Source organism: Trichechus manatus, unplaced genomic scaffold (genome assembly GCF_000243295.1).
Source record: "Trichechus manatus latirostris isolate Lorelei unplaced genomic scaffold, TriManLat1.0 scaffold00113, whole genome shotgun sequence".
NCBI classification, from domain to species: Eukaryota; Metazoa; Chordata; class Mammalia; order Sirenia; family Trichechidae; genus Trichechus; species Trichechus manatus.
Window position 1 is genome coordinate 2,876,402 of NW_004444049.1, and position 18,177 is coordinate 2,894,578.

Here is an 18,177-nt window from a genome sequence, read left to right on the forward strand (position 1 = left end):
GCCTCGGAGGGATGCCTCGGAGGGACACTTCAGAGGGACACCACAGAGGGACGCCTCAGAAGGACGCCTCGGAGGGACGCCTTGGAGGGACACTTCAGAGGGACGCCTCGAAGGGATGCCTTGGAGGGACACCTCAGAGGGACACCTCAGAGGGATGCCTCAGAGGGACACTTCAGAGGCATGCCTCGGAGGGACACTTCAGAGGGACACCTCGGAGGGACGCCTCGGAGGGATGCCTTGGAGGGACACTTCAGAGGGACGCCTCGGAGGGATGCCTCAGAGGGACACTTCAGAGGGACACCTCAGAGGGACGCCTCGGAGGGATGCCTTGGAGGGACACTTCAGAGGGACGCCTCGGAGGGATGCCTCAGAGGGACACTTCAGAGGGACACCTCAGAGGGACGCCTCGGAGGGATGCCTTGGAGGGACACTTCAGAGGGACGCCTCGAAGGGATGCCTCAGAGAGACACTTCAGAGGGACACCACAGAGGGACGCCTTGGAGGGACGCCTCAGAGGGACGCCTCAGAGGGACGCCTTGGAGGGACTCCTCGGAAGCCCTCCTCAGAGGAACACGGCCGCATCACCCCCAGGGAGCTCTACGCTACCAGAGATGGAGAAGCACCCAGACCAGCCCCCACTGCAGGTCACACTCCTGCTGAGAAAATGAGTCTCACAGTGGACCTCTGACACCGAAATCTTTAGGCAACCTGTTTTACTTCAGCTTGTTGGTTAGAAACAGGTCACACGGATGGGTCAGTCAGGGCAGAAGGACAAGGCGGGGAGGCTGGGGTGGGAGCCGAGTGCGTCACTCACCTCAGGAGGTGCTCCGCCACAGAGGTGTGTGCTGTGAGCTGTCCGTGGTACAGGGCCTCGGAGGCCCACTGCATGATGGCGTGGTGCATGCGGTACTGCACTGTCAGCATGCGCACCACACCCTCGCCGTGCCGCTCCGTCAGGCGCTCCATCAGGCTGAGCGACAGCCCCGCCAGCGCGGCCCTGTGCCCAGGGAGGAATGGGGAGAGGGCCTGAGCAGGGGCCACGGCAGGACCCTGGGGCCAGATGGGAAGAGGAGAGGAACAGAGAGGGGCACCGCCAGCGCGGCCCTACGCCCAGGGAGGAATGGGGAGAGGGCCTGAGCAGGGGCCACGGCAGGACCCCAGGGCCAGGTGGGAAGAGAGGAACAGGGGGACTCCACCAGCGCGGCCCTGCACCCAGAGAGGAACAGGAAGAGGGCCTGAGTGACTGAAGTACTTTTCAATGCCTCTTTCTCAGAGGCACCTGGCCTAGACAACCCTCCCCTGCCCTCCGGGAGGTCCCTTGAAAGTCGCTCTTGCACGTCACTTTTTCTGGCCCTCAAGTTCAATCGTGACTTCTAGACACACACAGTGAGGTAGAGAACTGCTTCGCAAAGCAACAGACGTAAGAAGATAATCAAGAAGAAAATGACGCGAATGTCTTTCTGGACATGGACTCTGGAGCTGGCACTGGCTCAAACAGAGCCCCCATGCCAGGCCCTGTTCCCAGGCCACATGTAACTGACGTGCTAGGTGGGAAGACAAGCAAATGAAGAGAGAAATACACAGTACTGCCAGTCAGCGACTGGGGGAAAGAATAACTAAACAAGCTGTAGAAGGGGCTTGAGGCTGACAGGGATACTGCTCACACAGGGCAGTGACGGGAGACCACGCTGGGTTTTCATCTGAGCAGAGAACCAAACGAGGGCGGACGCAACCTACCCACTCTCTGGGGAAGGAGTGGTCCAGGCAGAGGTAGGTGTTGCGGCCGAGTGGTGGGAAATGAGGTGGGGGGCCCAGGCTGGACAGTCTAAGCTGGGTCACAATGCTCACCAACACTGCATCTCCGCAGTGGGCAGACCACAGCTCACCATGTCTACTACTTCCGTCCCCACAGATGGAGGAGCCTACAGTCATGACTGGAGGAACCCCTGCTGGGTCACGTGCTAACCGATCCAGAGGTCAGCTAGCACGACCCACAGAACACACCTCCACGTGGGATTCCACACAGCATGGACGCTCGCATCAAGCCTGCTGGATTCATTAACCCGCTGCTGTCAAGTCGATTCCGACTCATGGTGACCCCATGTGTGAGGAGCAGTACTACTCCATGGGGTTTTCAAGGCTGTGACCTTTCAGAAGCAGATCACCAGGCCTGTCTTCTCAGACGCCTCTGAATGGGTTTGAACCACCCACCTTTTGGTTAGCAGTCAAGTGCTTAACCGTCTACACCACCCAGCAACCTGTGGGATTCTTCAGGAGAGATTTAATTTAAATCAGCGACTCCTGACTGAGCACTGGTAACGTGCCGGTCGCTGTGCAGGTTCTGACGAATGTGGTACAACCCTGCCCTCAAAGAGCATGGAGCCTGAGGGAAGGTGAGAAGTCTGAAGGAATAAATGCACTGAAACGGGCAGGGGGGGCACCAGGAAATATGAAAACAAGGGCACAACCTCAGCTTCCTGGGGAGCCCAGGGTGACCCAGGACCACGAAGGCTGAGGAGAGAGGGGAGGGGAGGAGTAGAGAGGTGCTTTAGGCGGAAGGGACTTACTTGTGTGAGATCACAGTGGGGGGCAGCTGTTTGTGATCCCCAGCCAGGATGCACTTCCTGGCCTTCAGCAAAGGAATCCAGCAGCTCGCTTCCAGGGCCTGGGCACACTCATCAATGACTACCACGTCAAAGTAGTTCTCGGGCAGCAATTTTAAAGGGCCATCAGAAGAAGCACCTGGTTGAAATAAGAACCAAAGCCTTTACGGGGGTTGTGGCTTCTAACAACACTAAACATAAATGCTCTAATCACCCCAATTAAAAGGCAGAGACTGTCAAACTGTATAAAAAAGCAACACTCAACTATGTGCTGTCTAAAAAAAATCACTGTAAATGTGAAGACACAAATAGGTTACAAATAAAAGGATGGGAAAAGATATGCCACGCTAACACCAGTCAAACAAAAGCTGGAGTGGTTCTTTTAATATCAGACAAAACAGATTAAAAAAAAAAAAAATACCAGGAATAAAGCAGGCCATTTCATAATGAAAATTGGTTAATTAATCAAGAGATCATAACTTAAACTTTTATGCCTGTCTTAGTTACCTAGTGCCGCTATAACAGAAATACCACAAGTGGATGGCTTTAACAAAGAGAAATTTATTTCCTCCCAGTAAAGTAGGCTAAAAGTCCAAATTCAGGGCATTAGCTCCAGGGGAAGGCTTTCTCTCTCTGTCAGCCTTCTTCATCAATGTTCCCTAGACTAGGAGCTTCTCCTTGCAGTGACCCTGGGTCCAAAGGATGCACTCTGCTCCATGCACTGCTTTCTTGGTGATATGAGGTTCCCTCTCTGCTCACTTCCCTTTTTATCTCTTGAGAGATAAAAGGTGGTGCAGCCCACAACCCAGGGAAACTCCCTTTACAATGGATTAAGGATGTGACCTGGGTAAGGGCGTTACAATCCCACCCTAATCCTTCTTAACATAAAATTACTATCACAAAATGGAGGACAACCACACAATACTGGGAATCATGGCCTAACCAAGTTGACACGCACATTTTTGGGGGAACATAATTCAGTCCCTAACAATGCCCCTAATAACAGAGCTTCCAAAGACATGAAACATAAGACAATGGAACTGCAAGGAGAAACTGACAAACGTGCATTTGGAGTCACAGATTTCAACACTCCCTCTCAATAAGTGATAGAGCAAGCAGACAGAAAACCAACAAGGATTAGCAAGGGAACAGTTCTGACACACAGCGCCAGAAGACGAGCCCCTCAGGTGGAAGGCACTCAAAATATGACTGGGAAGAGCTGCCTCTTCAAAGTAGAGTCAACCTTAACAGCATGAATGGAGTCAAGATTTCGGGACCTTCACTTGTTGATGTGGCATGACTTGAAACAAGAAGAAACAGCTACAAACATCCATTAATAATCGGAATGTGGAATGTACAAAGTATGAATCTAAAATTTGAAGCTGTCAAAAACTAAATGGAATGCTTGAAGATTGACGTATTAGGCATTAGTGAGCTGAAAAGGACTGGTATTGGCCATTTTGAAACAGACAATCATATGACAAATTGAAGAGAAATTCATCATCAAAAAGAACATTTCAAGATTGATCCTGAAGTTCAACGCCGTCAGTGACAGGATAACCTCCTATCGCCTACAAGCAAGACCAGTTAATACGACTATCACTCAAACTTATGCACCCACCACTAAGGCCAAAGATGAAGAAATTGAAGATTTTTACCAACTTCTGCAGCTGAAATTGACCAAACAAGCAATCAAGATGCTGATAATCACTGGTGTTTGGAATGCAAAAGCTGGAAACAAAGAAGGATCAGTAGTTGGAAAATATGGCCTTGGTCAGAGAAACAAAGCCGGAGATCACATGATAAAATTTTGAAAACCAATGATCTATTCATTGAAAATGCTTATTAACTGCAAACACCTTTTTTCAACAACATAAAAGACGACTATACACGTGGATCTCGCCAGATGGAACACACAGGAATCAAACTGACTAGATCTGTGGAAAGAGATGATGGAAAAGCTCAATACCATCAGTGAGAACAAGGCCAGGGGCCAACTGCGGAACAGACATCAATTGCTCATATGCAAGTTCAAGCTGAAGCTGAAGAAAATTACAAGTCCAACCTTAAAGTACAACCTTGAGTATATTCCACTTGAATTTAGAGATCACCTCAAGAATAGATTTGACGCACTGAGCACTAATGACCGAAGACCAGACAAGCTGTGGAATGACATCAAGGACACCATACATGAAGAAACCAAGAGGTCATTAAAAAGACAGGAGGGCCAGAGGGCAGAAGGGGACAAGGAAGTTGGTGATAAGGAACCCAAGGTTGAGTAAGGGTATTGTTGATGTGTTGTGAGATTGTTAACCATTGTCATAGGGCAACATTTGTAGTAACTGTTAAATGAGAAACTATTTTATTCTGTAAGCCTTCATCTTAAGTGAGAATAGCAACACAATTGGAAGAGCGTAGTCAATGTCACTGAACTGTGCATACAGAAATTTTTGAAATGGTGTATATTTGGCTATGGGTATTTTCACCAAAAAAAAAGGTTGAGAAGTTAGATGTTGTGGGGTTGTTAACCAATGTCATAAAACAATATGTGTACTACTGTTTCATGAGAAACTATTTGTTCTGTAAGCCTTCACCTGAAGTACAATAAAAAAAAGACAGGAAAGAAAGAAAAGATATAAAATGGATGTCAGAAGAGACTCTGAAACCTGCTCTTGAACATGGAGTAGCTAAAGCCAGAGGAAGAAACGATGAAGTAAAAGAGTGAACAGAATATTTCAAAGCGTGGCTTGAGAAGACAAAGTAAAGTATCATAATGAAACACAAAAATGTGGAGGTAGGAAACCAAAAGGGAAGACCATGCTTGGCATTTCTCAAGCTGACAGAACTAAAGAAAAAACTCAAGCCTCGAGTTGCATACTGAAGGATTCCATGGGCAAAATACTGAACAACGCAGGAAGCATCAAAAGAAGAAGGAAGGAATACACTGAGTCACTGTACTGAAAAGAACTGGTCGACGTTCAACCATTGCAGGAGGTAGCAGATGATCAAGAACCGATGGTACTGAAGGAAGAAGTCCAAGTTGCACTAAAGGGAATGGCAATAAACAAGGCTCCAGGAATTGACGGAATACCAATTGAGATGTTTCAACAAATGGATGCAGTACTAGAAGCGCTCACTCGTTTATGTTAAGAAATTTGGAAGACAGCTACCAGGCCAACTGACTGGAAGAGATCAATATTTGTGCCCATTCCAAAGAAAGGTGACCCAACAGAATGTGGAAATTATCAAACAATATCATTAATATCACACACAAGTAAAATTTTGCTGAAGATCATTCCACAACCGTTGCTCCAGTACATTGACAGGAAACTGCCAGGAATTCAAGCCAGATTCAGAAGACGACGTGGAACAAGGGATATCACTGCTGATGTCAGATGGATCCTGGCTGAGAGCAGAAAATACCAGAAAGACATTTACCTATGTTTTATTGACTATGCAAAGACATTCAACTGTGTAAACCAAACCCGTTGCCGTCGAGTCAATTCTGACTCAAAACAACCCTATAAGACAGAGTAGAACTGTCCCACAGGGTTTCCAAGGAGCAGCTGGTAGATTCAAACTGCCAACCTTTTGGTTAGCAGCTGAACTCTTAACCACTGTGCCAACAGGGTTCTATTCGATTGTGTGGATCATAACAAATTATGGATAACACTGGAAAGAATGGGAATTCAAGAACACTTAACTGTGCTCATGAGGAACCTGTACATAGACAGTTGTTCGAACGGAACAAGAGAATATCGCGTGGTTTAAAGTCAGGAAACGTGTGCATTAGGGTCATATCCTTTCACCATACCTATACAATCTGTATGCTGAACAATTAATCTGAGAAGCTGGACTATATGAAGAAGAATGTGGCATCAGGATTGAAGGAAGACTCGTTAAGAACTTGCGATATGCAGATGACCCGACTTTGCTTGCTGAAAGTGAAGAGGACTTGAAGCACTTACTGATGAAGATCAAAGACCATAGCCTTCTGTATGGATTACACCTCAACATAAAAAAAACAAAAATCCTCACAACCGGACCAATAAGTAACATTATGATAAACTGAGAACATACTGACATTGTCAAGGATTTCATTTTACTTGGATCCACAATCAACGCCCATGGAAGCAGCAGTCAAGAAATCAAACGATGTACTGCAATGGGCAAATCTGCTACAAAAGACCTCTTTCAAGTGTCGAAAAGCAAAGATGTCACTCTGAGGACTAAGGTGCGCCTGACCCAAGCTTGTTATTTTCACTCGCCTCACATACATGTGAAAGCTGGACAGTGAATAAGGAAGGCTGAAGAAGAACTGATGTCTTTCAATTATATTGAATATACCACAGACTGCCAGAAGAATAAACGAATCTGTCCTGGAAGAACTACCGGCAGAAGAGAGAACAGCGAGACTTCATCTTAGGTACTTCAGACATGTTATCAAGAGGGACAAGCTCCTAGAGAAGGACATCATGTTTGGTAAAGCAGAGGGTCAGTGAAAAAGAGGAAAACCCCCAATGAGAGGGACTGACACAGTGGCTGCAACAATGGGCTCGAACACAGCAATGATTGTGAGGACGGCGCAGGGCCGGGCAGTGTTTCGTTCTGTTGTACACGGGGTCGCTGTGAGTCGGAATTGACTCGATGCACCGAACAGTAACAAAATTTAAAGAAAAGCAAACCCTGAGAAGCACTGATTGAAACATGAACAAACAGTGGACATGCAACATTCCCAGATATTCCACATTCTATTCCCTAATGGAGTCTCAATTCAATCTGAAATGACTCAAGTCAGGTAACGTAGGTCCTCTAACCACAGTGGAATTAAATTAGAAATCAACAACAGAAAGATACCTAAAAAAATCTCCAAATGTTTGGAAAGTAAATAACACAGTTCTAAATAACCATAAGTCAAAGAAAAAAATCAAAAGGGAAGTTAGAAAGAATTTTGAAATGAATGAAAATACAACATATCAGAAAATGGGGGATGCCACCAAAGTAGTACTTGGGGGGACAGTGGCAGCACTAAGTGTCTGTGTCACAGAAGAAAGAAAAGTCTCAGCTCAATGACTTCAGCTTCTACCTCAAAAAGCTAAAAAAAAGAGAAACAAATTAAACCCAAGTCAGCAAAAAAGGAAATAATAAAGATCAATGCCCAAATCAATGGAGTAGAAAACAGAAAAATAATAAAGCAACGAAAGCAAAATCGTTTCTTTAAAAAGATCAATAAAGTTAATACACCTCTAGCCAAAATAATCAGGAAAAAAAGAGAGAGAGGTTACAAACTATTAATGCCAGCAATGAGAGAGGCGACATCATTAGAGTGTCTACAGAAAGTAAATGGATAATACGGGACTACTGTGAACAATTTCATGTCCGTAAATTGACAACTAAGGTAAAACGGACAAATTCTTTGAAAGATATGAGCTCATTCAAGCAGAGAGAACTCGACAACCAGACTGGAAATGAAGAGAACGTTGACACACTGTGAAAGATGTAACAAATGTCACTGAACGATTCGCGTAAAAAACCAAAACCAAACCCGCTGCCATGGAGTCGATTCCTGGAAGTCGGAATAGTATGTAGAGAACCTAATTCGCTGTGTAAACTTTCACCGAAAGCACAATAAAATATCATTTGAAAAAAAAGAAGAGAGAACTTGAATAGTCCTGCGTCTATTAAGGAAATCAAATACGTAGCGAAAACCTTCCTGCGAAGAAAACCCCAAAGTACAGAAGGCTTCACAGGTAGATTATACCCAGCATTCAAGGAAGAAATAATACCATTTCTACCCAAACTCTTCCAGAAACCTCAAGAGGAGGAAAGGCCCCCCAGCTGGCTGAGGCCTGCCGAGAGGGACGGACAAGGACCGCTCACCGGTGTTGGTTGCGAGGACCACGCGGGCCAAGGTGAGGATTTCCAGCACGGCCGCGTCTTCCCTCTCCTTCAGTTCTTTCCTTAACTGCTTAATCTCATTTCGAAAACTACTCTTCTCTCTCTTATCCTGGGTCTTTTTGTTTTTCACCTATAAGGGGAAGCAAAGAAAACATGACTATTTTGACACACTCCACACTTATTTAGCTCTTTTTCATTGATGATCAGCTTTTATTTATAATCAGTTCGTCCAGCTTGGCAGGCTCCTTAAAAGCACTAAAATGTCAAAAACTTTTCTTGAAGAAGCAACAGATACACACAAGTGACAAAGCCCCTGACATCCTCACTTGCCTTATAAACCAAGCCTGAGGCTGCCAAGTCAATCCCAACTCACGGCGATCCCACGTGTGCAGAGGAGAACTGTGCTCCGTAGGGTTTTTAAGGCTGTGACCTTTTGGAAGTGGAACACCAGGCCTTTCTTCTGAAAGACATGTAACCCTTTCCTTATTTGTGACGGCTGCTTTGGGGACGGGTTTTGGCAGGGGTAACAGGACATAACTTACTATATGTGACAGCACACATTTTCTCATACCTAATTCGCAGAGAAGAAAATTCTGAAAAGCACGGATTTAAACAGGAGCAAGACAATGAAATGACCCCAATCTGAGACACAGCAAGTCACCTCACAGCATGTTCCCACTCGCCTTTATCAAAGAGAGACGCTGTGTCCTGTTCCTCACCTCCAGAGCATGTGAAGTGTCCCTGCCGTGGCCACTGATGTTCCTCTGGCACCAGAGCAGCCTCTCTGCTGGAGGCCCCAGGGAAGGCCACTGGCGCCCAGCAACCTGCCCTGCCGTCGCCAGCTGTCCAAGGCTAGGACATCAAGGCGGGATCATGAGATGCAGGGAGGCTGCTGATGGGGACTCAGCAGGACGGGACGAGTAATTAGGGAAATTGGGGGAACATGTAAACCAGAGAAGCCAAGTGCTTGAAAGGACTGGACTTGCCTTCTAGAAAAAATGCATCTCAAAGGGAATCCCCACCTACCTAGCTCCCAGGCTACGCGTGCTCTCTTCTGCAATGACAACATAAAAACGGGCAAAAAAGGCTTCCCAAGAATACATACACTTTAAACTTTTATTTTTAGGTTTTTTTTTTCTTGCAATTATATAGACAATGTGCTCAGTTATGGGGAGGCATTTACAAACATGTCTTCTTTACGATAATCCCTCACCTACATACAAACTTACCTCAAGGACAGCTAGGTCCCTACAGAACACCGAGTATAGTTCTCTGTCAAAAATGGGCCATCCCAGAATTTCAAATTCTCATGGAATCCAGACTTTCTGGAGCTCTGGAGGCTGGATGAACCCCCGAAACTATTGCCCTGAGAGAATCTTTAAACCTTAAACCAAATATATCTCCTGAAGTGTTCTTAAAACCAAACAATAGTTCAGTTTAACTAGTAAAGAATGTCTGCCTTGAGCATTGTGCTCTTTTAAGATCTATCTACATGGAATCGAATTGACAACAGCAACTCAAAAGGTTAGACAGGAACCTTAGGGGGCAGCGAGTTTATGTTGATGTGGGAGGAACAACTCAAAAAAGGAGTGGGAGAATGGTTGCACAACTAGAAGAATGTGATCAATGTCACTGAACTGTACATGTAGACATTGTTCAACTGGTGTATGTTTTGCTGTGTATACTTTCAACAACAGTGAAAATAAATTATAAAAAAAGTAATGATTAATAATAGCATTTTATGATCAGAGCTAAAAAAAAAAAAGGAGCAGCCCCAGTTGCTGAAATTATTAACTGAACAGACAGAGGCAGGAGAAAGCAAAGAGGACAACATCCAGACACAGCACACTCCTTAAAGAGACTGGAAATCAAGTGGGCGCTGGTGAAGAGACACTTACAAAGACATGGTCGATGTCCTTCCTGATGTCTGCGACAATCTGGGCACTGTCACTTCGCGCCAAAACCGCATCCAGGGAGTGCTGCTGAATGGACTCCAGCAGGCGGGCCGGGTGTCCCAGGCGCAGGACCCTCTGCTCACAGCCGGCCAGGCGTTCCACGAGGTTGTCTACCGCGACGTTCGAGGGCGCGCAGCACAGGACCTAGGGAAAGCAGCACAAAGTTCAAACCAGGCTCTGGTCGTTCATCACTTTACACATACGTGTATGCTGGCACCGTGGTTAAGTACTCAGCTGCTAACTGAAAGGTGAGCAGTTCAAACCCACCAGCCACTCCATGGGTGAATAATGTGGCAGTCTGCTTCTGTAAAGATTACAGCCTTGGAAGCCCTATGGGGCAGCTCTCCTCTGTCCTGCAGGGTCGCTGTGAGTCAGAATCGACTTGATGGCAACACGTTTAGTTCTTCATATCTACATGTATGTCTACGTATATATATGCATTTTTTTAATAATATTTTATTGTTTTCTCATTCTTTGATGGTTACGAGGGTGGGGAGGGAGAGTGAAGGTTATTTACCAACTAGATAGTAGATAAGAATTATATTAGGTAAAGGGAAGGACAGCACACACTACAGGGGAAGTCAGCACAATTGGACTAAACCAAAGCTAAGAAGTTTCCTGAATACAATCAAACACTTTGAGGGACAGAGTAGCAGGGGTGGGGGTCTGACCATGCTTTCAGGGGACATCTAGGTCAACTGGCATAACAAAGCTTATTAAGAAAATGTTCTGCATCCTACTTTGGTGAGTGGCATCTGGGGTCTTAAAAGCTCGCAAGCGGCCATCTAAGATTCATCAATTGGTCCCAACCACCTGGAGTAAAGGAAGATGAAGAACACCAAAGACACAAGGAAAGTAGTGGCCCAAGAGACAGAGAGGGCCACATAAACCAGAGACTTCATCAGCCAAAGACCAGAAGAACTAGATGGTCCCCAGATACCACCAATGACTCCCTGACAGGGAACACAACAGAGAGTCCCTGATGGAGGAGAAAAGTGGGGTGCAGAACTCAAATTGTAGTAAGAAGACCAGACTTAATGGTCTGAATGAGACTGGAGGAACCCCGGAAAGCATGGGCCCCAGACTCTCTATCAGCCCAGAACTAAAACAATTTCTGAGGCCAACTCTTCAGACAGGGATTGGACTGGACTGTGGGACTTAAAGTGATACTCGTGAAGAGTGTGCCTCTTAGCTCAAGTAGATACAAGGGACTAAACAGGCAGCTTCTGTCCGGAGGTGAGATGGGAAGGCAGAGAGGGTTAGGAGCTGGTTGAATGGACGTGGGGAATCAGGGGTGGAAAGGAGGAGTGTGCAGTCACAATATGGGGAGAGCAACTGGGGTCACATAACAATCTATGTATAAAATTTTTGTATGGGAGACTAACTTGAAATGTAAACTACATTTAAACAAAGATTTAAACTACGACAATAAACAAAAAAAAATTTTTAGTGTATTTTGAGTGAAGGTTTACACAGCAGTTTAGGGTCCCATTCAACAATCCTACACTAATTGTTCAGTGACATTAGTTATATTCTTCACAATGTGTGACATTCTCAACGTTTCCGTTCTGGTTGTTCCTCTTCCGTTAAACTAGTTTCCCTGCTCCCTTACCTTCCCATCTTAGTTTTAAATAATTGCTGACCATTTGCTCTCGTGTGGATAGATGAATTTTTTAAAAGAGCACAGTACTCAAGGGTGACCTTCTTTATTTTGTGAGCCAATCCATCATTTAGCTACAAGGTGACCTCAGGGGTTAGTTTGGCTCAAGGTTTAAAGAGTATCTCAGAGTAATAGTCTCAGGGAGTCCTCCAGTCTCAATTGGTCCAGTAACTCTGGCCTTTTTTCCCCTAGGAATCTGAGGCCCACATTCTTCTCCCATTCTATCAGGGTCCATCTATTGTGGCCTGCTCATTTATATCTTAATCAAACCACTGAAGTTCACACTAAGACAAACCGAAAGCCTGAAGAATAAAGACAGAAGGGTGGAGTGTGTAATTGGTCATTTTAATGTGTGAGTATGCAGCTGTAAGGATGGGTAAAAATAGCCTAAAGAACACGCCTGACTGCAAACTGACGAAGTATGTGGGTAACGACAAGCTATGTGTTAAAAACGTGCCGGTCACCAAGGCCCCAGCAGGGTTAAGTGACTCGCAGAAGGAAAAAAAAGGACGGGGGGCGGGGGTGAGTGTGCCCTGAAACCATCAGGCCTGGGGCACTCGTCCACCGACCAGACTATCCTATCACTGACTGGGACAAAAAGGGGACTTCCTCCTGAATGGGCTCCACCTCCTTCAGCAACTAGAACTCTACTCCTAGAAGCAGGTGGCAGCGGGCAGAGGTGGCCGAGAGGATAGACCAGGAAGGAGGCAGTAGCTGCCACCCCCACACGCTCCTGGCACGGCCTCCGTCCCCGCGCCCTCCTGGCACGGCCTCCGTCCCCACGGACGCAGCTGGAAGCAGCGAGCACTGCATCTGCTGTTTCGCTTTGTTTATCGAAACAAGAGGCACCCAACCAAAACCACCAATCTGCTTCCTGCCAATAAGCCATCTTTTCTTCCCACCTTCCAGATGCCCAGGCCAACCAAGGTGCACACTGGCAGGAAAACCACTGATGGCAGTTCTCTAACTGAGGGACAGATTTCCCGGTACGTGTTATCTGTGGCCACTTTCTGCTACGACAGCAGAGTCGGTTTGCAAAACAGACCATGTGGCTTGTGAAGCGTGGAAGATTCACTCTCTGTCCCTTTGCAGAAGCAATGTGCCCTTCTGCTCAGTTCTGAGAGGCAGCAGAGAGGGAGCGAGGCTCAGGGAGAACTCTGTCCGAGTTCTCATCCTGGCTCTGCCCTCAGGGCCTGCGACACCTGACCCTGCTTCTCAGCTTTCTTGTCTGGGAACTCGGCAGCCACAGCACCAGCTCACGGGGTGTCTGTGAGGAGCGGAGGGGAAGCACTTCCGAGAGCCCAGGTCGTACGAAGCACTCAGTCAGCGTCCACCTGCACATGGTGACCATCACTGGTCCAATCCGCATCATTATCCAACCCTTTATAAACCCACAATCTTTCTGAAAGCCTTCCACGTGCCCAGAGCCAAGATGACTCATGTTGATGACGAGGGGGATAAGAGATCCTTCCTCAAACATTAAAAAAGGATGTAACAACCTAAGACACAACTATTGGTCTCTATTTGTCCAGAGCAAAAGAGAAAGGAGGAAACCAGAGACTCAGAGAAGAAACTAGTCCACGGGAACCACGGCCTCACCTATCCAGAGACCAGAAGAACTAGATGGTGCCCGGCTACCACTACCAACTGTTCTAATCAGGGCTACAGTAGATGGATCCTGATAGAATGGGAGCGAAATATGGAACAGAACTCAGACACTTAAAGGAAAAAAAAAAGACTCACTGGACTGATTGAGACTGGATGACTCCCCAAGACTACTGCTCTGAGATACTCTTTCAGCTTTGAACCAACACTAGCCCCTCAGGTCACCCTGTAGCTGAATTACAGACTGGCTCACAAAATAAAGAGTATCACCCATGAGCACTGCGCTCCTTTAAAAAAATCATCTATATAAGATCAAATTGTCTACAGTTACTTTAAAACAAAGATGGGAATGTAAGGGGGTAGGCGAACTAGTTTAATGGGAACAGAACAACCAGAACAGAAATAATGAGAATGTTCACACGTTGTGAAGAACGTAATGTCACTGAACAATCTGTATAGAAATTGTTGAATGGGAACCTAAAAAAAGGCTATAAGCAATAATGCACAATATCACATTCCGTATGTCAGAAAACCAGGGCTCTGTGATTGCATGTGGCCTCCTACCCACTAACCACACTACCTAATTAACCGCAATCCCACTGTCTGCCCCAGCCAGATCCTGAGCTCCCAAAGGCGCAGACGGGGCCGTGGTCAGCGCCAGCCCCAGTCAGACCCCCAGCACAGCCAGCAGGACGAGTAGTTGCATCCCGGACCGAGGCCTGGGCCACAACAAAGGTTGCCAGGAGCCTTTCTCCACGGCCCAGGCGGACACTCTCTGAGCACAAAGACAACACCAGGGCCTCCTGGCTGTTCCGGGTCCAGTCAGAGTCAGCAAGGGCCCAGTCCAGTGCTCGATCAGCAAGTTGTGCAGAATTCTACCCTTGACACGTCAGAATCAACGCAGCGGCAACTGGTCACCTCGGGGAACCACCTGGCCATTTGCTCAGGACCCAGGGGTTTCCCCAGACGCAGGACCCTCAGTGCTGCGATCACCGGGGAAGTCCTGGGTGAACCGGGACAGCCGGTCACCCCAGTGTATGTGTCACATATTGGACACAAACTCACTTCTCAATGACTGCACAACAGCCCACCTTGTAGATGAGTCATAATTTTTCTCCCAAAACCCCTGTTGTTGGAGACTTACGTTGTTTCCAGGTTCACATTTTATAAATACATTGTTATAAATCCTTCATGATTAAAACCTCTTTTCTTAAAAAAATAAGCACTCAGTAACGCTCCTGACCAGCTTCAGCAGGACCACGGCTGGCGCCTGGCTGAGCTTCTGCTGAGCACGGACCGTCAGCTGACAGACACAGGCGCCCCCCTGCCCACCTTTGAGCCCTGCTTCACAGCCTGAAGGATTATCTCCACCACGGTCGTGGTCTTCCCAGTGCCAGGAGGCCCGTGGATGATGGCGAGCTCTTTCTGGGCCAGCGCAAAAGAAACCGCTTCTTTCTGGGAAGTGTCCAGGGAGGTGTTGTAGAAGGTTAGCGGGTCTGGAGAAGAAGCAACAGTGGTTAGACCCCAGCTCTCCCTCACCCGGCACTCCTTCCTCTCAGAGTGTGCACTGAGGGAAGGCAGCGATGCACACCAAGAACAACCTCCCCAGGAGGAAAACTCAACACGAAATAATCTGCTTTGTTTTCAAACAACTTCTTCCAGAACAGGGAACAGCAAACTGCAGCCCATGGGCCAAATCCAACCCACTCTCTGTTTTTGTAAATAAAGGTTTATTGGCACACAGCCACACCTCTTCATTGACATATTGTCTATGTGGCTGCTATCCAGAACAATGGCAGAGCTGAGCTGCAAAAGAAACCATAGGCTCACAAAGCCTAGAATATTTAACATCCACCCCTTTACAGAAAAAGCTGGCCAACTTATGCTCCAGAATAACAGACTTTTCTGAAGTAAATGCTTCCTGGAACATACCACCTTCTAACATATTGTCCCTTTTTTAAGTGTCCAAAAAAATGACACAGACAAATGACAAATACAACTAATAACAAATCCCAGGATCGTGTTTCTATTTTAAATCTCCCATGACAAGCCAATTTGTTTCTTCTGCTCTGTCTGCTTGAGCGCGGGGACCATGCGTTCAGCTGTGTCCCCAGTACCTGGACACAGAGATGTCAGTAAGCGAGTAAGTACGGCTTGAACAAACCTGACAAACGGTTACAACACTGGAACGTGGGGTTGGAATGGTCCGTCTGATCTAAAGCTCCAGTGTCCACTCTGCTGCTCCTCATTGCAGCCCTCTGTCTTTAGCTACCAGCTATAATTAACACACACCATGTTCCTTAACACGGAGTAACCACATTTCTAATTCTGTGTCAAGCACATAGTAGCCCCCTGTCTTAGTTATCTAGTGCTACTACAACAGAAATACTATAAGTGGGCGACTTTAACAAACAGAAATTTATTTTCTCATGGTTTAAGAGGCTAGAAGTCCAAATTCAGGGCACTGGCTCTAGAGGAGGGCTCTCGAGCTCTCTCTGTTGGCTCTGGGGGAAGGTCTTTGTCTCTTTCCAACTTCTGTCCCTCAGTTGCTTGGGGATCTTCATGTGCTGTGGCATCTGTCTTCCCCCATCTGTGCTTCCTTCCTGTGCCTAAGCTGCTCCTTTTACATCTCAAATGTGATTGGCTTAAGACTCACCCTACGTGGACATGGCCTCATTAACATAACAGAGAAAACCCTATTCCCAAATGAGATGACATCCACAAGTACAGGGGTTAAGATTTACAACACATATTTTTGAGGGACACAATGCAATCCATAACCTCTCAATAAATATTAGCTGAAAAAAAAATGGTATTATTGAAATGTGAGTGCTTTTGCAATTGCCAAAGGCAAACACAAAAAGAAAATGCATATTCATAAGACAATAAATCATGAAGACCGAAAGCTGAAAAAGCACTACAAAGCAGCCCTGTATTTTTAAAGCTAACACTAACACAGGGGTGATATACAATGGCTGTGGGCTAACCTTCACACTAGACTTGACCCAAGTCACTGCTGTAAAAACTGACCAAGTCCAACATCTATAGGACTAGATGACTCATACGCGGCCGCCTGAAGCGATACAAACTCCCCTCAAAAACGACGTTCCTCAAGAGCACTTAAGTACATAGACCACTGAAAGTGAAAAGTGAAGAGTGGGGGGGTGTGTGTGCATGTGTGCGCGTGTGCGTGTAACAGGTACATTGTTCTATATGCGTATAGGAAAAAGACTAGAAAAATACACATCAAATACTACTGGGGCTAACTCTAAATGATTGGCCTCTGTCCCCCAAAAAGAAATGTGGATGTCCTAACATGGCAGTCCGAAGCCCTGTACCTGTGAATATGACCCTTTGGGGAAATCGCAGTTTTCTTCTATTATGTTAACGAGGCCATGCCTGTGTAGGGTGGCTCTAAACCTAATAATCACTCCTGAGTGGTGTCTATAAACAGGGCAGAATAGACACAGGGACACATACGGGGAAACGCCATGTAAGGACTCATCTACCAAAGGCTGCCGGCAGGCCCCCTAAACTAGGAGACAGGCCGGCAGAAGACTCGACAGACACGGCCGAGACCCTGATTTGGACTTCTAGCCTCCAAACCTCCTTAAAGCCACCTACCTGTGGTACTTCTGTTACAGCAGCACTGGCAAACTAAGACAACATATTTTTGAGTGATTTTTTTCCCTTTGTTTATATGCTTCTTTATTTCTAAACTTTTTGCAACAGTTTAACAGTTGCCTGCTGACCCCACGTGTGTCAGAGTAAAACTGGGCTCCATAACGTTTTCAGTGGTAGATTTTTTGGAAGTAGATCACCAGGCCTTTCTTCCGAGGTGCCGGTGGGTGGACTCAAATGGCCAACCTCTCAGTTAGCAGCCGAGCACGTCTGCACCACTCAGGGACTCCACAGTCAGGAACAGACTATCTTTAATTTAAAGGACGTTGAGAAAAGAATCAAATGCTTGTAGAATTGAGACTTTTCACACAAACATCAAGCATAAAGTACAATCAGCTGTCCTCTAATCTCACAGAGTACCGAGCGAGAAGAAATATCCCTATATTTCAAAATATGATGTTTAGATACATTAGAAAGAATATTTTAAAAAACCATGGAATTAGCTACTTTTAAGTACTGAGAACAAGAATCTAACGCACACAAGTCGCGCAAAGACATTCGTAAAAGGATGGTAAGGGTAGATTTCTTCTAACTATACATTTTCAAACGCCTGCTAAAACGGCCCGAGGTCTTGTTCTAGATGATTTCAATAGTAGTTTCGCTTGAAAAAGAAAAATCTGAAGTTCTTACGTGTGACATCAGCAGGACTGGGGTCTGAGCCCCCGAAGAGCACTTCTATGAGGGAGGTCGCTGGGCCGGAATGGTACTTCTTGAGGGCAAGCAGAGCTCTGCCAAGAGAGGAGAGGGAGGTCAGGAGCTCAACTGGCCATTCCGG

The 18,177-nt window shown here is 46.4% G+C and overlaps 1 protein-coding gene across 1 annotated transcript in view; it reads right to left on the reverse strand.

Annotated features, from left to right (window-relative positions):
- IGHMBP2 (immunoglobulin mu DNA binding protein 2) overlaps positions 1–18,177 on the reverse strand; it is a 33,584-nt gene that overhangs the window by 8,213 nt on the left and 7,194 nt on the right. The window contains exons 4-9 of the mRNA XM_004383887.2: positions 18,033–18,130; positions 15,054–15,217; positions 10,400–10,600; positions 8,484–8,631; positions 2,568–2,742; positions 815–997 (exon numbers count right to left, since the gene is read on the reverse strand). Coding sequence (XP_004383944.1) covers positions 815–997; positions 2,568–2,742; positions 8,484–8,631; positions 10,400–10,600; positions 15,054–15,217; positions 18,033–18,130 — 969 coding nt within the window. The remainder of the gene's footprint in view (positions 1–814; positions 998–2,567; positions 2,743–8,483; positions 8,632–10,399; positions 10,601–15,053; positions 15,218–18,032; positions 18,131–18,177) is intronic.